This window comes from Dendrobates tinctorius, unplaced genomic scaffold, assembly GCF_039654945.1.
Source record: "Dendrobates tinctorius isolate UK_male_01 unplaced genomic scaffold, ASM3965494v1 ptg000344l, whole genome shotgun sequence".
NCBI classification, from domain to species: Eukaryota; Metazoa; Chordata; class Amphibia; order Anura; family Dendrobatidae; genus Dendrobates; species Dendrobates tinctorius.
This window is the reverse complement of record NW_027362010.1, coordinates 180,001-201,856: the sequence shown is the minus strand read 5'-3', so window position 1 is coordinate 201,856 and position 21,856 is coordinate 180,001. Positions and strand designations below refer to the sequence as shown.

Here is a 21,856-nt window from a genome sequence, read left to right as displayed (position 1 = left end):
CAATCTAATCTCCTATCACACAGTGTATCACTACTCCCATCATCCCTGACCCCAGAGCTCACAATCTAATCTCCTATCACACAGTGTATCACTACTCCCATCATCCCTGACCCCAGAGCTCACAATCTAATCTCCCATCACACAGTGTATCACTACTCCCATCATCCCCGACGCCAGAGCTCACAATCTAATCTCCTATCACACAGTGTATCACTACTCCCATCATCCCTGACCCCAGAGCTCACAATCTAATCTCCTATCACACAGTGTATCACTACTCCCATCATCCCTGACCCCGGAGCTCACAATCTAATCTCCTATCACACAGTGTATCACTACTCCCATCATCCCTGACCCCAGAGCTCACAATCTAATCTCCTATCACACAGTGTATCACTACTCCCATCATCCCTGACCCCAGAGCTCACAATCTAATCTCCTATCACACAGTGTATCACTACTCCCATCATCCCTGACCCCAGAGCTCACAATCTAATCTCCTATCACACAGTGTATCACTACTCCCATCATCCCTGACCCCGGAGCTCACAATCTAATCTCCTATCACACAGTGTATCACTACTCCCATCATCCCTGACCCCAGAGCTCACAATCTAATCTCCTATCACACAGTGTATCACTACTCCCATCATCCCTGACCCCAGAGCTCACAATCTAATCTCCTATCACACAGTGTATCACTACTCCCATCATCCCTGACCCCAGAGCTCACAATCTAATCTCCCATCACACAGTGTATCACTACTCCCATCATCCCTGACCCCAGAGCTCACAATCTAATCTCCCATCACACAGTGTATCACTACTCCCATCATCCCTGACCCCGGAGCTCACAATCTAATCTCCTATCACACAGTGTATCACTACTCCCATCATCCCTGACCCCAGAGCTCACAATCTAATCTCCTATCACACAGTGTATCACTACTCCCATCATCCCCGACCCCAGATCTCACAATCTAATCTCCTATCACACAGTGTATCACTACTCCCATCATCCCTGACCCCGGAGCTCACAATCTAATCTCCTATCACACAGTGTATCACTACTCCCATCATCCCCGACCCCGGAGCTCACAATCTAATCTCCTATCACACAGTGTATCACTACTCCCATCATCCCTGACCCCAGAGCTCACAATCTAATCTCCTATCACACAGTGTATCACTACTCCCATCATCCCTGACCCCAGAGCTCACAATCTAATCTCCTATCACACAGTGTATCACTACTCCCATCATCCCTGACCCCGGAGCTCACAATCTAATCTCCTATCACACAGTGTATCACTACTCCCATCATCCCCGACCCCGGAGCTCACAATCTAATCTCCTATCACACAGTGTATCACTACTCCCATCATCCCTGACCCCAGAGCTCATAATCTAATCTCCTATCACACAGTGTATCACTACTCCCATCATCCCTGACCCCGGAGCTCACAATCTAATCTCCTATCACACAGTGTATCACTACTCCCATCATCCCCGACCCCAGAGCTCACAATCTAATCTCCTATCACACAGTGTATCACTACTCCCATCATCCCCGACCCCGGAGCTCACAATCTAATCTCCTATCACACAGTGTATCACTACTCCCATCATCCCTGACCCCGGAGGTCACAATCTAATCTCCTATCACACAGTGTATCACTACTCCCATCATCCCTGACCCCAGAGCTCATAATCTAATCTCCTATCACACAGTGTATCACTACTCCCATCATCCCTGACCCCAGAGCTCACAATCTAATCTCCTATCACACAGTGTTTCACTACTCCCATCATCCCTGACCCCAGAGCTCATAATCTAATCTCCTATCACACAGTGTATCACTACTCCCATCATCCCTGACCCCAGAGCTCACAATCTAATCTCCTATCACACGGTGTATCACTACTCCCATCATCCCCGACCCCAGAGCTCACAATCTAATCTCCTATCACACAGTGTATCACTACTCCCATCATCCCTGACCCCGGAGCTCACAATCTAATCTTCTATCACACAGTGTATCACTACTCCCATCATCCCTGACCCCAGAGCTCACAATCTAATCTCCTATCACACGGTGTATCACTACTCCCATCATCCCCGACCCCGGAGCTCACAATCTAATCTCCTATCACACAGTGTATCACTACTCCCATCATCCCTGACCCCGGAGCTCACAATCTAATCTCCTATCACACAGTGTATCACTACTCCCATCATCCCTGACCCCAGAGCTCACAATCTAATCTCCTATCACACGGTGTATCACTACTCCCATCATCCCTGACCCCAGAGCTCACAATCTAATCTCCTATCACACAGTGTATCACTACTCCCATCATCCCTGACCCCAGAGCTCACAATCTAATCTCCTATCACACGGTGTATCACTACTCCCATCATCCCTGACCCCGGAGCTCACAATCTAATCTCCTATCACACAGTGTATCACTACTCCCATCATCCCCGACCCCAGAGCTCACAATCTAATCTCCTATCACACAGTGTATCACTACTCCCATCATCCCTGACCCCGGAGCTCACAATCTAATCTCCTATCACACAGTGTATCACTACTCCCATCATCCCCGACCCCAGAGCTCACAATCTAATCTCCTATCACACAGTGTATCACTACTCCCATCATCCCTGACCCCAGAGCTCACAATCTAATCTCCTATCACACAGTGTATCACTACTCCCATCATCCCTGACCCCGGAGCTCACAATCTAATCTTCTATGATTAGCCCAATACCCAGAGAGATTAGCAAAATGAGGATTATTTAGTCTAGAAAAAAGACTGAGGGGCGATGTAATAACCATGTATAAGTATATAAGGGGAGAATACAAATATCTCTCCCTGAGGATCTGTTTATACCAAGGAAGGTGCCGGTCACAAGGGGGCATTCTCTGCGTCTGGAGGAGAGAAGGTTTTTCCACCAACATAGAAGAGGATTCTTTACTGTTAGGGCAGTGAGAACCTGGAATTCCCTGCCTGAGGAGGTGGCGATGGTGAACTCAGTCGATGTCTTCCTGGAGCGTAACAATATTGTATCTTACAGTGATTAGGTTCTTTAGAAGGACGTAGATCTGGGGATTTATTCTGATGGAATATTCTGGACGGACACGGGGCTTTTCTCAGCCTTATTATGTTATTATTGGACTCCAGGATTCGGGTTTTGTCCCGTTCCTTTGGCGCCTCCTGTATATCGGACTGTAGGGTCATGCAGCGGTGTTGGTTGTATGAATGCAGCGCGGCCGATGCCTTTAGATCATTCTCGTTTATGGTTTTATATATCTAATAATTCTATATAATTTTTTTTTTGTTTTGTTTATTTTGTTTTATTCTAATTTTTCTTTTTTCTTTCGGGAGGTCAGGATTTTTATACTGTTATGTTTTGTTTCTATATATATTATTATTATTATATTTATTATTTATATGTTTATTATTATATATTTGTTATAGTTATTTGAGTTTATTTTCCTTGATATTTTTCTTTCGCTCCTGCACGGTATTATGGTTGAATTGCGTTTCTCTCTCGTTCTGTCTTGTGATCGCCTGCCGTTATTTCTTGCCATTGTTTTATCAGCGGAATTCTGTGTTTCTTCTATTGAATATCATCTATCAAATAAGAAAGATTTCCAGGCAGCACCGATTAACCCCTTCATGACGGGGTATTTTCGTCTTTGCGTTTTCGCTCCCCTTCTTCCCAGAGCCATGACTTTTTTATTTTTTCCGTCACTATGTGGTGTTGGGGCTTATTTTTGGCGGGACGAGTTGTAATTTTGAACAACGTCATTGGTTTTACCATGTCGTGTACTGGAAAACGGGAAAATTGCAAAGAGTGCAATCCCACACTTGCTTTTTGCTTGGCTTTTTTGGAAGGTTCGCTCACACTGTCCCGCTATTATGAGTCTCTTTTATGTAAGTGGTGAAAAATAAAAGAGTTTCTCAAAAAAAGAAAAAAAAATTGTGCCATTTTCCGAGCCCCGCGGCGTCTCCATTTTTCGTGATCTGGGGTCGGGTGAGGGCTCGTTTTTTGTGCGCTCAGCTGACGTTTTTAATGACACCATTTGGTGCAGATACGATCTTTTGATCGCCCGTTATTGCATTTTAATGCAATGTCACGGCAGCGCTGATTAGCGATCGGGTTAATCCTTTTTTTATTGATCGATCGGGTGATTCTGAACGCGGCGATACCTAATATGTGTGTGTGTGATTTTATTTTTTATTGTTTTATTTTGAATGGGGTGAAAGAGGGGTGATTTGAACTTTTATACTTTTTATTTTTTTATTTTGTTAAAAAGACTTTTTTTTTACTTTTTGCATACTTCAATAGTCTCCATGGGAGTCTAGAAGCTGCCACTACTTGATCGGCTCTGCTACATACAGGCGATGATCATATCATATAACAGAATACCTCCCTTGCTATGAGCGCCGACCACCAGGTGGCGCTCATAGCAATCCAGCAGTGACAACAGGAGAGGTCTGCATGCCAACCCACCGGTAACCCGCAATCATGTAACGGGGTCACCAATGGGCCGATTTCCTATGCAATTGCCGGAAATGCCTGTTAAATGCCACTGTCAGACTCATCTAACGGGTGAAGCCTCTTTCACACATCCGTTTGTGACCATCAGTCAAAATCCGCCGTTTTGGAAAAAAAACGGATTCGCCATTTTTCTTTGCGGATCGGTTTTTCCCCCATTGACTTTCATTATCGGCAGATTTTGACTGATGGCCTGACCGGACGGACCCTGTAACGATTTTTCTCCCTCCGGATCCGCTATTCTGTCTGGCTGCGGGATGAAAATCTCCCTCTCTCTCCTTACCTGCCTCCTCCATTTGTTGCCCGATCTCCTCCCTCATGCCATCGCTACTCACCAGCATCCCGCAGATACCACTACATCGCCCGGTATTAATTTATGATTTGTTTTTTCTTTATTCCCAGCCGCGGTTCCTTTAAATTTTTACCATCGGCGGATCCGTACATCCGCCGATCCCCTGTCCCCCGATTCTGTCAGTCCTCCTGCGGATCCGTTTTAGACTCACAGAAAAAACTGATGTCTGAAACAGACCTTAACAACTGCTGGAGGATCACAATTTCTCCTGTGGCTGATAGTCGCACTTATCAGCTGATCAGATCTATTGTATACAGGGAGCTCCCCCTAGTGGTGGCTGCAGACAGGATCTTATCATGTATCTCTGTATACAGGGAGCTCCCCCTAGTGGTGACTGCAGACAGGATCTTATCATGTATCTCTGTATACAGGGAGCTCCCCCTAGTGGTGACTGCAGACAGGATCTTATCATGTATCTCTGTATACAGACAGCTCCCCCTAGTGTTGACTGCAAACAGGATCTTATCATGTATCTCTGTATACAGGGAGCTCCCCCTAGTGGTGACTGCAGACAGGATCTTATCATGTATCTCTGTATACAGGGAGCTCCCCCTAGTGTTGACTGCAAACAGGATCTTATAATGTATCTCTGTATACAGGGAGCTCCCCCTAGTGTTGACTGCAGACAGGATCTTATCATGTATCTCTGTATACAGGGAGCTCCCCCTAGTGTTGACTGCAAACAGGATCTTATAATGTATCTCTGTATACAGGGAGCTCCCCCTAGTGGTGGCTGCAGGCAGGATCTTATCATGTATCTCTGTATACAGGGAGCTCCCCCTAGTGGTGGCTGCAGGCAGGATCTTATCATGTATCTCTGTATACAGGGAGCTCCCCCTAGTGGTGACTGCAGACAGGATCTTATCCTGTATCTCTGTATACAGGGAGCTCCCCCTAGTGGTGACTGCAAACAGGATCTTATCATGTATCTCTGTATACAGGGAGCTCCCCCTAGTGGTGACTGCAGACAGGATCTTATCATCTATCTCTGTTTACAGGGAGCTCCCCCTAGTGGTGACTGCAAACAGGATCTTATCATGTATCTCTGTATACAGGGAGCTCCTCCTAGTGGTGACTGCAGACAGGATCTTATCATGTATCTCTGTATACAGGGATCTCCCCCTAGTGGTGACTGCAGACAGGATCTTATCATGTATCTCTGTATACAGGGAGCTCCCCCTAGTGGTGACTGCAGACAGGATCTTATCATCTATCTCTGTGTACAGGGAGCTCCCCCTAGTGGTGACTGCAAACAGGATCTTATCATGTATCTCTGTATACAGGGAGCTCCTCCTAGTGGTGACTGCAGACAGGATCTTATCATGTATCTCTGTATACAGGGAGCTCCTCCTAGTGGTGACTGCAGACAGGATCTTATCATCTATCTCTGTTTACAGGGAGCTCCCCCTAGTGGTGGCTGCAGACAGAATCTTATCATCTATCTCTGTTTACAGGGAGCTCCCCCTAGTGGTGACTGCAAACAGGATCTTATCATGTATCTCTGTATACAGGGAGCTCCTCCTAGTGGTGACTGCAGACAGGATCTTATCATGTATCTCTGTATACAGGGAGCTCCCCCTAGTGGTGGCTGCAGACAGAATCTTATCATCTATCTCTGTTTACAGGGAGCTCCCCCTAGTGGTGACTGCAAACAGGATCTTATCATCTATCTCTGTTTACAGGGAGCTCCCCCTAGTGGTGACTGCAAACAGGATCTTATCATCTATCTCTGTTTACAGGGAGCTCCCCCTAGTGGTGACTGCAAGCAGGATCTTATCATGTATCTCTGTATACAGGGAGCTCCCCCTAGTGGTGACTGCAGACAGGATCTTATCATGTATCTCTGTTTACAGGGAGCTCCCCCTAGTGGTGGCTGCAGACAGAATCTTATCATCTATCTCTGTTTACAGGGAGCTCCCCCTAGTGGTGACTGCAAACAGGATCTTATCATGTATCTCTGTATACAGGGAGCTCCTCCTAGTGGTGGCTGCAGACAGGATCTTATAATGTATCTCTGTATACAGGGAGCTCCCCCTAGTGGTGGCTGCGGACAGAATCTTATAATGTATCTCTGTATACAGGGAGCGCCCCCTAGTGGTGGCTGCAAACCGGATCTTATCATGTATCTCTGTATACAGGGAGCTCCTCCTAGTGGTGGCTGCAGACAGGATCTTATAATGTATCTCTGTATACAGGGAGCTCCCCCTAGTGGTGGCTGCGGACAGAATCTTATAATGTATCTCTGTATACAGGGAGCGCCCCCTAGTGGTGGCTGCAAACCGGATCTTATCATGTATCTCTGTATACAGGGAGCTCCTCCTAGTGGTGGCTGCAGACAGCATCTTATAATGTATCTCTGTATACAGGGAGCTCGCCCTAGTGGTAACTGCAAACAGGATCTTATCATGTATCTCTGTATACAGGGAGCTCCTCCTAGTGGTGGCTGCAGACAGGATCTTATAATATATCTCTGTATACAATGAGCTCCCCCTAGTGGTGGCTGCAGACAGGATCTTATCATGTATCTCTGTATACAGGGAGCTCCCCCTAGTGGTGGCTGCAGACAGGATCTTATCATGTATCTTTGCATACAGGGAGCTCCCCCTAGTGGTGGCTGCAGACGGGCTCTTATCATGTAGGTCTGTATACAGGGAACTCCTCCTAGTGGTGGCTGCAGACAGGATCTTATAATGTATCTCTGTATACAGGGGGCTCCCCCTAGTGGTGTCTGCAGACAGGATCTCATCATGTATCTCTGTATACAGGGAGCTCCCCCTAGTGGTGGCTGCAGACAGGAGCTTATCATGTATCTCTGTATACAGGGATTTCCCCCTAGTGGTGGCTGTAGACAGGATCTTATCATGTATCTCTGTATACAGGGAGCTCCCCCTAGTGGTGGCCGCAGACAGGATCTTATGTATCTCTGTATACAGGGAGCTCCCCCTAGTGGTGGCTGCAGACAGGATCTTATCATGTATCTCTGTATACAGGGAGCTCTCCCTAGTGGTGACTACAGACAGGATCTTATCATGTATCTCTGTATACAGGGAGCTCCCCCTAGTGGTGACTGCAGACAGGATGTTATCATGTATCTCTGTATACAGGGAGCTCCCCCTAGTGGTGACTGCAGACAGGATCTTATCATGTATCTCTGTATACAAGGGGCTCCCCCTTGTGGTGGCTGCAGACAGGATCTTATCATGTATCTCTGTATACAGGGAGCTCCCCCTAGTGGTGACTGGAAACAGGATCTTATCATGTATCTCTGTATACAAGGAGCCCCCCTAGTGGTGGCTGCAGAGAGGATGTTATCATGTATCTCTATATACAGGGAGCTCCCTCTAGTGGTGGATGCAGACAGGATCTTATCATGTATCTTTGCATACAGGGAGCTCCCCCTAGTGGTGGCTGCAGACAGGCTCTTATCATGTATCTCTGTATACAGGGAACTCCTCCTAGTGGTGGCTGCAGACAGGATCTTATAATGTATCTCTGTATACAGGGGGCTCCCCCTAGTGGTGTCTGCAGACAGGATCTCATCATGTATCTCTGTATACAGGGAGCTCCCCCTAGTGGTGGCTGCAGACAGGAGCTTATCATGTATCTCTGTATACAAGGAGCTCCCCCTAGTGGTGGCTGTAGACAGGATCTTATCATGTATCTCTGTATACAGGGAGCTCCCCCTAGTGGTGGCCGCAGACAGGATCTTATGTATCTCTGTATACAGGGAGCTCCCCCTAGTGGTGGCTGCAGACAGGATCTTATCATGTATCTCTGTATACAGGGAGCTCTCCCTAGTGGTGACTACAGACAGGATCTTATCATGTATCTCTGTATACAGGGAGCTCCCCCTAGTGGTGACTGCAGACAGGATGTTATCATGTATCTCTGTATACAGGGAGCTCCTCCTAGTGGTGGCTGCAGACAGGATCTTATAATGTATCTCTGTATACAGGGAGCTCCCCCTAGTGGTGGCTGCGGACAGAATCTTATAATGTATCTCTGTATACAGGGAGCGCCCCCTAGTGGTGGCTGCAAACCGGAACTTATCATGTATCTCTGTATACAGGGAGCTCCTCCTAGTGGTGGCTGCAGACAGGATCTTATAATGTATCTCTGTATACAGGGAGCTCCCCCTAGTGGTAACTGCAAACAGGATCTTATCATGTATCTCTGTATACAGGGAGCTCCTCCTAGTGAGGGCTGCAGACAGGATCTTATAATATATCTCTGTATACAATGAGCTCCCCCTAGTGGTGGCTGCAGACAGGATCTTATCATGTATCTTTGCATACAGGGAGCTCCCCCTAGTGGTGGCTGCAGACAGGCTCTTATCATGTATCTCTGTATACAGGGAACTCCTCCTAGTGGTGGCTGCAGACAGGATCTTATAATGTATCTCTGTATACAGGGGGCTCCCCCTAGTGGTGTCTGCAGACAGGATCTTATCATGTATCTCTGTATACAGGGAGCTCCCCCTAGTGGTGGCTGCAGACAGGAGCTTATCATGTATCTCTGTATACAGGGAGCTCCCCCTAGTGGTGGCTGTAGACAGGATCTTATCATGTATCTCTGTATACAGGGAGCTCCCCCTAGTGGTGGCCGCAGACAGGATCTTATGTATCTCTGTATACAGGGAGCTCCCCCTAGTGGTGGCTGCAGACAGGATCTTATCATGTATCTCTGTATACAGGGAGCTCTCCCTAGTGGTGACTACAGACAGGATCTTATCATGTATCTCTGTATACAGGGAGCTCCCCCTAGTGGTGACTGCAGACAGGATGTTATCATGTATCTCTGTATACAGGGAGCTCCCCCTAGTGGTGACTGCAGACAGGATCTTATCATGTATCTCTGTATACAAGGAGCTCCCCCTAGTGGTGGCTGCAGACAGGATCTTATCATGTATCTCTGTATACAGGGAGCTCCCCCTAGTGGTGACTGGAGACAGGATCTTATCATGTATCTCTGTATACAAGGAGCCCCCCTAGTGGTGGCTGCAGAGAGGATGTTATCATGTATCTCTATATACAGGGAGCTCCCTCTAGTGGTGGATGCAGACAGGATCTTATCATGTATCTCTGCATACAGGGAGCTCCCCCTAGTGGTGGCTGCAGACAGGATCTTATCATGTAACTCTGTATACAGGGAGCTCCCGCTATTGGTGGCTGCAGGCAGGTTGTTATCATGCATCTCTGTATACAGGGTGCTCCCCCTAGTGGTGGCTGCAGACAGGATCTTATCATGTATCTCTGTATACAGGGAGCTCCTCCTATTGGTGGCTGCAGACAGGATCTTATCATGCTTCTCTGTATACAGGGAGCTCTCCCTAGTGGTGGCTGCAGACAGGATCTTATCTTGTATCTTTGTATACAGGGAGCTCCCCCTAGTGGTGGTCGCTGACAGGATCTTATCATGTATCTCGCTATACAGGGAGCTCCCCCTAGTGGTGACTGCAGACAGGATCTTATCATGTATCTCTGTATACAGGGAGCTCCCCCTAGTGGTGACTGCAGACAGGATCTTATCATGTATCTCTGTATACGGGGAGCTCCCCCTAGTGGTGGCTGCAGACAGTATCTTATCATGTATCTCTGTATACAGGGAGCTCTCCCTACTGGTGGATGCAGACAGGATCTTATCATGTATCTCTGTATACAGGGAGCTCCCCCTAGTGGCGACTGCAGACAGGATCTTATCATATATCTCGCTATACAGGGAGCTCCCCCTAGTGGTGGCTGCAAACAGGAACTGTATAATATTATTTTATTCCTATCCCTCCATTATTGCCCGCCTTCTGTACTTTATCACTTTATACACTGTTACTTAGTATCGCTGTTACCTGACCGCTGTTTATTGCCTTTGGTTATTGCTGGCCCCAGGTCATCGGACGCCATTTGGGTTCATGCATTTCAAGGTTTGTGTGCTTGGCCGGTGTCCAGGGGAGGATTTGGCTGCTGACTGCGCAGCGACCTCTGATCAGCTTGTGGGGGGATCTGTCCACTTACAGGTCCATGGGGGATTTGCTCGTGTGTGTAATGCTTGGTGTCAGCTCTAAGCCTTGGATTATCCTGGAAGGAAACTCTCCTCAATCTCTTATGTCTTAGAGTCCGAGGACCCGGTACTGTCTGCTCTACATCTCCAGGCCGCCATGCCGCTCAGCAGGTCTCTGTCCGTCACCTCCCTCAATGGCCTCCCACAGTGGGACGAGGAGGATCTCCCCATAGATGACCTCCTGCTCTTCGAGATTTCCTGGGAGGTCACCAACAAAGGTATGTGACCCCCCAACAAAAGGAGCGATCATGGGGGTCAGGGCGGGTGACTCTCCTCATGTGCTGGATGGTAATGGCTGATAACAGGGAGTAATAGCCTTCATCCTCCCTGCATAGTTGGAGAGGAGACATGGTTGGCAGCAAAAGAAGATAGACGCCATATATTAGATAGTCAGCTCCGGGGTCCGGCCGTACGTTAGACTGTAAGCTCTGGGGTCCGGCCGTATGTTAGACTCTCAGCTCCGGGGTCCAGCTGTACGTTAGATTGTCAGCTCCGGGGTCCGGCCGTATGTTAGACTCTCAGCTCCGGGGTCCGGCTGTCTGAGGGATCATCATACTATAGAAAGGTGCAGTCTGGATTACAACCCTCATCCTCCTCCTGTGTTGGCAGCGTTGTCTCCTCCAGTTAATAATTGATCAATGTGACATTGACCTAATAGATAAAAGCAGAGGAGGCGACTGAGGGGCCCGGACCGAGGGGCCCGGACCGAGGGGCCCGGCCCGGGGGCCCAGACAGGGGCCGCTCACCACAACTACTTACTGAGAAGAACGAATAGCTTTGATTCCAGATAGAAGCAACTGATTCTCAGGGAGAAACACCACAATGATCTGGTGTTGATGAGATCTGATGGCCGACAGGTGCGATACATGACGTCACAGAGCGGTCATCAGACATCAGGGATCACCGGCCTGATGGAGAGACCAAAAGAGCAGCGAGAGCTGCGGAGCGACGTCACATATAGTATCTACTGGCCATGAAAGCCCCCAGAAATACAAGACTGATATTGTGTGAACACCAGTGTCATGTCTGGTCACTGACACTAGATGGCGATAGAGCACTGAGTATGAATCAGCCGCCACACTAGAGGTAGAGCATGTCCACAGCAGGTGAGGGGGTGGGGGAAGCACTGATAATGATGGGGTCTGTCTGCCAGAGCCTCAATTCAAAGGAGGGGGCTGAGGAAAATACAAGACATTTACCAATGGGTGTGATCAAGCTATTATCTATTTATTATCTATTATCTATTTATCTATCTGTTATCTATTATCTATTTATCTATTATTTACTGAGTATTTATTATCTATTTTCTATGTATCTCATATCGATTAATCTATTATCTATCTATTACTTATTATCTAACATCTATTATCTAGTATCTATCTATAGTGACATTATACACAGGAGCTCTGTATATAGTGTCAGTGTACAGGTAATACAGTGATCACCAGTGACATTATACACAGGAGCTCTGTATATAGTGTCAGTGTACAGGTAATACAGTGATCACCAGTGACATTATACACAGGAGCTCTGTATATAGTGTCAGTGTACAGGTAATACAGTGATCACCAGTGACATTATACACAGGAGCTCTGTATATAGTGTCAGTGTACAGGTAATACAGAGGTCACCGGTGACATTATACACAGGAGCTCTGTATATAGTGTCAGTGTACAGGTAATACAGAGGTCACCGGTGACATTATACACAGGAGCTCTTTATATAGTGTCAGTGTACAGGTAATACAGTGATCACCAGTGACATTATACACAGGAGCTCTGTATATAGTGTATAGTGTGCAGGTAATACAGTGATCACTGGTGACCTTGTACACAGGAGCTCTGTATATAGTGTATAGTGTACAGGTAATACAGTGATCACCAGTGACATTATACACAGGAGGTCTGTATATAGTGTCAGTGTACAGGTAATACAGTAATCACCAGTGACATTATACACAGCAGCTCTGTATATAGTGTCAGTGTACAGGTAATACAGAGGTCACCGGTGACATTATACACAGGAGCTCTTTATATAGTGTCAGTGTACAGGTAATACAGAGGTCACCGGTGACATTATACACAGTAGCTCTGTATATAGTGTCCGTGTACAGGTAATACAGTAATCACCAGTGACATTATACACAGGAGCTCTGTATATAGTGTCAGTGTACAAGTAATACAGAGGTCACCGGTGACATTATACACAGGAACTCTGTATATAGTGTCAGTGTACAGGTAATACAGGGATCACCAGTGACATTATACACAGTAGCTCTGTATATAGTGTCCGTGTACAGGTAATACAGTGATCACTGGTGACATTATACACAGGAGCTCTGTATATAGTGTATAGTGTACAGGTAATACAGTGATCACCAGTGACATTATACTCAGGAACTCTGTAAATAGTGTATAGTGTGCAGGTAATACAGTGATCACCGGTGACATTATACACAGGAGCTCTGTATATAGTGTCAGTGTACAGGTAATACAATGATCACCAGTGACATTATACACAGGAGCTCTGTATATAGTGTCAGTGTACAGGTAATACAGGGGTCACCAGTGACATTACACACAGGAGCTTTGTATATAGTGTCAGTGTACAGGTAATACAGTGATCACCAGTGACATTATACACAGGAGATCTGTATATAGTATATAGTGTACAGGTAATACAGTGATCACCAGTGACATTATACACAGGAGATCTGTATATAGTGTACAGGTAATACAGTGATCACTGGTGACATTATACACAGGAGCTCTGTATACAGTGTCAGTGTACAGGTAATACAGAGGTCACCAGTGACATTATACACAGGAGCTCTGTATATAGTGTATAGTGTACAAGTAATACAGTGATCACCAGTGACATTATACACAGGAGCTCTGTATATAGTGTACAGGTAATACAGAGGTCACCAGTGACATTATACACAGGAGCTCTGTATATAGTGTATAATGTACAGGTAATACAGTGATCACCAGTGACATTATACACAGGAGCTCTGTATATAGTGTATAGTGTACAAGTAATACAGTGATCACCAGTGACATTATACACAGGAGGTCTGTATATAGTGTACAGGTAATACAGTGATCATCGGTGACATTATACACAGGAGCTCTGTATATAGTGTATAGTGAACAGGTAATACAGAGGTCACCAGTGACATTATACACAGGAGCTCTGTATATAGTGTATAGTGTACAAGTAATACAGTGATCACTGGTGACATTATACACAGGAGCTCTGTATATAGTGTACAAGTAATACAGTGATCACCAGTGACATTATACACAGGAGCTCTGTATATAGTGTATAGTGTACAAGTAATACAGTGATCACCAATGACAGTATACGCAGGAGATTGGTATATCGTGTATAGTGTAAAGGTAATACAATGATCACCAGTGACATTATACACAGGAGCTCTGTAAACAGTGTATAGTGTAAAGGTAAAACAGTGATCACCAGTGCCATTATACACAGGAGCTCAGTATATAGTGTCAGTGTACAGGTAATACAGGGATCACCAGTAACATTATACACAGGAGCAATGTATATAGTGTCAGTGTACAGGTAATACAGTGATCATCGGTGACATTATACACAGGAGCAATGTATATAGTGTCAGTGTACAGGTAATACAGTGATCATAGGTGACATTATACACAGGAGCTCTGTATATAGTGTATACTGTACAAGTAATACAGTGATCACTAGTGACATTACACACAGGCGCTCTGTATATAGTGTCAGTTTACAGGTAATACTGGGATCACCAGTGACAGTATACACAGGAGCTCTGTATATTGTGAAAGTGTACAAGTAATACAGTGATCACCAGTGACATTATACACAGGAGCTCTGTATATAGTGTCAGTGTACAGGTAATACAGGGATCTCGGTGACATTATTCACAGGAGCTCTGTATATAGTGTCAGTGTACAGGTAATACAGTGATCACCAGTGACATTATACACAGGAGCTCTGTATATAGTGTCAGTGTACAGGTAATACAGTGATCACCAGTGACATTATACACAGGAGCTCTGTATATAGTGTCAGTGTACAGGTAATACAGTGATCATCGGTGACATTATACACAGGAGCTCTGTATATAGTGTATAGTGTACAGGTAATACAGTGATCACCAGTCACATTGTACACAGGAGCTCTGTATATAGTGTCAGTGTACAGGTAATACTGGGATCACCAGTGACAGTATACACAGGAGATCTGCATATAGTGTACAGGTAATACAGAGATCACCAGTGACATTATACACAGGAGCTCTGTATATAGTGTCGGTGTACAGGTAATACAGGGATCTCCAGTGACATTATACACAGGAGCTCTGTATATAGTGTCAGTGTACAGGTAATACAGGGATCACCAGTGACATTATACACAGGAGCTCTGTATATAGTGTATAGTGTACAGGTTATACAGGGATCACCAGTGACATTATACACAGGAGCTCTGTATATAGTGTCAGTGTACAGGTAATACAGAGATCACCAGTGACATTATACACAGGAGCTCTGTATATAGTGTCAGTGTACAGGTAATACAGGGATCTCCAGTGACATTATACACAGGAGCTCTGTATATAGTGTCAGTGTACAGGTAATACAGGGATCACCAGTGACATTATACACAGGAGCTCTGTATATAGTGTATAGTGTACAGGTTATACAGGGATCACCAGTTACATTATACACAGAAGCTCTGTATATAGTGTCAGTGTACAGGTAATACAGTGATCACCAGTGCTATTATACACAGGAGCTCTGTACATAGTGTCAGTGTACAGGTAATACAGTGATCACCAGTGACATTATACACAGGAGCTCTGTATATAGTGTCAGTGTACAGGTAATACAGTAATCACCAGTGACATTATACACAGCAGCTCTGTATATAGTGTCAGTGTACAGGTAATACAGAGGTCACCGGTGACATTATACACAGGAGCTCTTTATATAGTGTCAGTGTACAGGTAATACAGAGGTCACCGGTGACATTATACACAGTAGCTCTGTATATAGTGTCCGTGTACAGGTAATACAGTAATCACCAGTGACATTATACACAGGAGCTCTGTATATAGTGTCAGTGTACAAGTAATACAGAGGTCACCGGTGACATTATACACAGGAGCTCTGTATATAGTGTCAGTGTACAGGTAATACAGGGATCACCAGTGACATTATACACAGTAGCTCTGTATATAGTGTCCGTGTACAGGTAATACAGTGATCACTGGTGACATTATACACAGGAGCTCTGTATATAGTGTATAGTGTACAGGTAATACAGTGATCACCAGTGACATTATACTCAGGAACTCTGTAAATAGTGTATAGTGTGCAGGTAATACAGTGATCACCGGTGACATTATACACAGGAGCTCTGTATATAGTGTCAGTGTACAGGTAATACAATGATCACCAGTGACATTATACACAGGAGCTCTGTATATAGTGTCAGTGTACAGGTAATACAGGGGTCACCAGTGACATTACACACAGGAGCTTTGTATATAGTGTCAGTGTACAGGTAATACAGTGATCACCAGTGACATTATACACAGGAGATCTGTATATAGTATATAGTGTACAGGTAATACAGTGATCACCAGTGACATTATACACAGGAGATCTGTATATAGTGTACAGGTAATACAGTGATCACTGGTGACATTATACACAGGAGCTCTGTATACAGTGTCAGTGTACAGGTAATACAGAGGTCACCAGTGACATTATACACAGGAGCTCTGTATATAGTGTACAGGTAATACAGAGGTCACCAGTGACATTATACACAGGAGCTCTGTATATAGTGTATAGTGTACAAGTAATACAGTGATCACCAGTGACATTATACACAGGAGCTCTGTATATAGTGTACAGGTAATACAGAGGTCACCAGTGACATTATACACAGGAGCTCTGTATATAGTGTATAATGTACAGGTAATACAGTGATCACCAGTGACATTATACACAGGAGCTCTGTATATAGTGTATAGTGTACAAGTAATACAGTGATCACCAGTGACATTATACACAGGAGGTCTGTATATAGTGTACAGGTAATACAGTGATCATCGGTGACATTATACACAGGAGCTCTGTATATAGTGTATAGTGAATGGGTAATACAGAGGTCACCAGTGACATTATACACAGGAGCTCTGTATATAGTGTATAGTGTACAAGTAATACAGTGATCACTGGTGACATTATACACAGGATCTCTGTATATAGTGTACAAGTAATACAGTGATCACCAGTGACATTATACACAGGAGCTCTGTATATAGTGTATAGTGTACAAGTAATACAGTGATCACCAATGACAGTATACGCAGGAGCTTGGTATATCGTGTATAGTGTAAAGGTAATACAATGATCACCAGTGACATTATACACAGGAGCTCTGTAAACAGTGTATAGTGTAAAGGTAAAACAGTGATCACCAGTGCCATTATACACAGGAGCTCAGTATATAGTGTCAGTGTACAGGTAATACAGGGATCACCAGTAACATTATACACAGGAGCAATGTATATAGTGTCAGTGTACAGGTAATACAGTGATCATCGGTGACATTATACACAGGAGCAATGTATATAGTGTCAGTGTACAGGTAATACAGTGATCATAGGTGACATTATACACAGGAGCTCTGTATATAGTGTATACTGTACAAGTAATACAGTGATCACTAGTGACATTACACACAGGCGCTCTGTATATAGTGTCAGTTTACAGGTAATACTGGGATCACCAGTGACAGTATACACAGGAGCTCTGTATATTGTGACAGTGTACAAGTAATACAGTGATCACCAGTGACATTATACACAGGAGCTCTGTATATAGTGTCAGTGTACAGGTAATACAGTGATCACCAGTGACATTATACACAGGAGCTCTGTATATAGTGTCAGTGTACAGGTAATACAGTGATCACCAGTGACATTATACACAGGAGCTCTGTATATAGTGTCAGTGTACAGGTAATACAGTGATCATCGGTGACATTATACACAGGAGCTCTGTATATAGTGTATAGTGTACAGGTAATACAGTGATCACCAGTCACATTGTACACAGGAGCTCTGTATATAGTGTCAGTGTACAGGTAATACTGGGATCACCAGTGACAGTATACACAGGAGATCTGCATATAGTGTACAGGTAATACAGAGATCACCAGTGACATTATACACAGGAGCTCTGTATATAGTGTCGGTGTACAGGTAATACAGGGATCTCCAGTGACATTATACACAGGAGCTCTGTATATAGTGTCAGTGTACAGGTAATACAGGGATCACCAGTGACATTATACACAGGAGCTCTGTATATAGTGTATAGTGTACAGGTTATACAGGGATCACCAGTGACATTATACACAGGAGCTCTGTATATAGTGTCAGTGTACAGGTAATACAGAGATCACCAGTGACATTATACACAGGAGCTCTGTATATAGTGTCAGTGTACAGGTAATACAGGGATCTCCAGTGACATTATACACAGGAGCTCTGTATATAGTGTCAGTGTACAGGTAATACAGGGATCACCAGTGACATTATACACAGGAGCTCTGTATATAGTGTATAGTGTACAGGTTATACAGGGATCACCAGTTACATTATACACAGAAGCTCTGTATATAGTGTCAGTGTACAGGTAATACAGTGATCACTAGTGACATTATACACAGGAGCTCTGTATATAGTGTCAGTGTACAGATAATACAGTGATCACCAGTGACATTATACACAGGAGCTCTGTATAAAGTGTCAGTGTACAAGTAATACAGTGATCACCAGTGACATTATACACAGGAGCTCTGTATAGAGTGTATAGTGTACAGGTAATACAGTGATCACTGGTGACATTATACACAGGAGCTCTGTATATAGTGTCAGTGTACAGGTAATACAGTGATCATTAGTGACATTATACACAGGAGCTCTGTATATAGTATCAGTGTACAGGTAACACAGTGATTACCAGTGACATTATACACAGGAGCTCTATATATAGTGTATAGTGTACAGGTAATACAGTGATCACTGGTGACATTATACACAGGAGCTCTGTATATATTATCAGTGTACAGGTAATACAGTGATCACCAGTGACATTATACACAGAAGCTCTGTATCTCGTGTCAGTGTACATGTAATACAGTGATCACCAGTGACATTATACACAGGAGCTCTGTATATAGTGTGTAGTGTACAGGTAATACAGTGATCACCAGTGACATTATACACAGCAGCTCTGTATATAGTGTATAGTGTACAGGTAATACAGTGATCACCAGTGACATTATACACAGGAGCTCTGTATATAGTGTATACTGTACAGGTAATACAGTGATCACCAGTGACATACACAGGAGCTCTGTATATAGTGTATAGTGTACAGGTAATACAGTGATCACAGTGACAGTATACACAGGAGCTCTGTTTATAGTGTCAGTGTACAGGTAATACAGTGATCACTGGTGACATTATACACAGGAGCTCTGTATATAGTGTATAGTGTACAGGTAATACAGTGATCACCAGTGACAGTATACACAGGAACTCTGTTTATAGTGTCAGTGTACAGGTAATACAGTGATCACTGGTGACATTATACACAGGAGCTCTGTATATAGTGTCAGTGTACAGGTAATACAGGGATCACCAGTGACATTATACACAGGAGCTCTGTATATAGTATATAGTGTAGAGGTAAAACAGTGATCACTGATGACATTATACACAGGAGCTCTGTATATAGTGTAAGTGTACAGGTAATACAGTGATCACCAGTGACATTATACACAGGAGCTCTGTATATATTGTCAGTGTTCAGGTAATACAGTGATTACTGGTGACATTATACACAGGAGCTCTGTATATATTGTATAGTGTACAGGTAATACAGTGATCACTGGTGACATTATACACAGGAGCTCTGTATATAGTGTATAGTGACATCTCTTGTTGAAGTCCTTCATCGTCATCCACCACAGACAATGTCGCCAGAGCTGATCAGCTGATACACTGCAGGAGTGGTTAGATGTGACCGCTCTACCCAGTCCCCGGCGATACACTATAATTGAACACATGGAGAATCACCACATCCTATACATAGAACAGTGCTATTTATCTTGTGAAGATCGTGTGTCTCCGCAAAATAAATAGGCATGTTGCGGTCGGAAAAGATGCGCCGTATGTGCGTATATGCAGGGATGCCGTAGATGTCCCTGCACGCATAGTGGAGATGGGATTTCCTAAAATCCCCTCCACTATGCTGCAACATCTAGATGCTGTGGATTGGACACGGTGGCCGTATGCTGCATCCAATCCGCAGCAAATACGCCCCGTGAAAACATACCCTAATGTCGCTGACCTGACACTGCCTGTAGTCACTGAGCACAATCCTGATCACAGGACACAGTAAGGGACAATGTGCCATTGGATATCTGCAGTGATTATTCTATGTAAGGGGCTGTGTGTAATTTTCATTCTTTCACCCCCATGTCCTGTACAGGTCACCACCTGCTGTAGATGTGATTTATTATAGGAGGCATTTGTTACCCTGATGTTAGCAGCATTGTTCCCCGGCACTGTCCGTCCTCCGCTGATGTTAGCAGCGTTGTTCCCCGCCACTGTCCGTCCTCCGCTGATGTTAGCAGCGTTGTTCCCCGGCACTGTCCGTCCTCCGCTGATGTTAGCAGCGTTGTTCCCCGGCACTGCCAGTCCTCCGCTGATGTTAGCAGCGATGTTCCCCGGCACTGCCAGTCCTCCCCTGATGTTAGCAGCGTTGTTCCCCGGCACTGCCAGTCCTCCGCTGATGTTAGCAGCGTTGTTCCCCGGCACTGCCAGTCCTCCGCTGATGTTAGCAGCGTTGTTCCCCGGCACTGACAGTCCTCCGCTGATGTTAGCAGCGTTGTTCCCCGGCACTGCCAGTCCTCCGCTGATGTTAGCAGCGATGTTCCCCGGCACTGTCCGTCCTCCGCTGATGTTATCAGCGTTGTTCCCCGGCACTGCCAGTCCTCCGCTGATGTTAGCAGCGTTGTTCCCCGACACTGACAGTCCTCCGCTGATGCTAGCAGCGTTGTTCCCCGGCACTGCCAGTCCTCCGCTGATGTTAGCAGCGTTGTTCCCCGGCACTGACAGTCCTCCGCTGATGTTAGCAGCGTTGTTCCCCGGCACTGCCAGTCCTCCGCTGATGTTAGCAGCGTTGTTCCCCGACACTGCCAGTCCTCCCCTGATGTTAGCAGCGTTGTTCCCCGACACTGACAGTCCTCCGCTGATGTTAGCAGCGTTGTTCCCCGGCACTGTCCGTCCTCCGCTAATGTTAGCAGCGTTGTTCCCCGGCACTGACAGTCCTCCGCTGATGTTAGCAGTGTTGTTCCCCGGCACTCTCCGTCCTCCGCTAATGTTAGCAGCGTTGCTCCCCGGCACTGCCAGTCCTCCCCTGATGTTAGCAGCGTTGTTCCCCGGCACTGCCAGTCCTCCGCTGATGTTAGCAGCGTTGTTCCCCGGCACTGCCAGTCCTCCGCTGATGTTAGCAGCGTTGTTCCCCGGCACTGCCAGTCCTCCCCTGATGTTAGCAGCATTGTTCCCCGGCACTGCCAGTTCTACCCTGATGTTAGCAGCGTTGTTCCCCGGCACTGCATGTCCTCCCTTGATGTTAGCAGCGTTGTTCCCCGGCACTGCCAGTCCTCCCATGATGTTAGCAGCGTTGTTCCCCGGCACTGACAGTCCTCCCCTGAGGTTAGCAGCGTTGTTCCCTGGCACTGCCAGTCCTCCGCTGATGTTAGCAGCGTTGTTCCCCGGCACTGCC

At 45.5% G+C, this 21,856-nt stretch overlaps 1 protein-coding gene across 3 annotated transcripts in view; it reads left to right on the top strand.

The window, feature by feature from the left end:
* The window catches only part of LOC141074961 (glycogen [starch] synthase, liver-like), a 226,217-nt gene that overhangs the window by 100,254 nt on the left and 104,107 nt on the right, over positions 1-21,856 (top strand). Inside the window, exon 1 of one of the 3 annotated variants that reach the window (XM_073562285.1) lies at positions 10,857-11,194. The exons of 1 other annotated variant lie outside the window; for it this stretch is intronic. In XM_073562285.1, coding sequence (XP_073418386.1) covers positions 11,074-11,194 — 121 coding nt within the window. In that variant the 5' untranslated portion in view covers positions 10,857-11,073. Of the gene's footprint in view, positions 1-10,856; positions 11,195-21,856 lie in introns of those variants that run through there. One more of the 3 variants, XM_073562284.1, reaches the window with a different exon arrangement.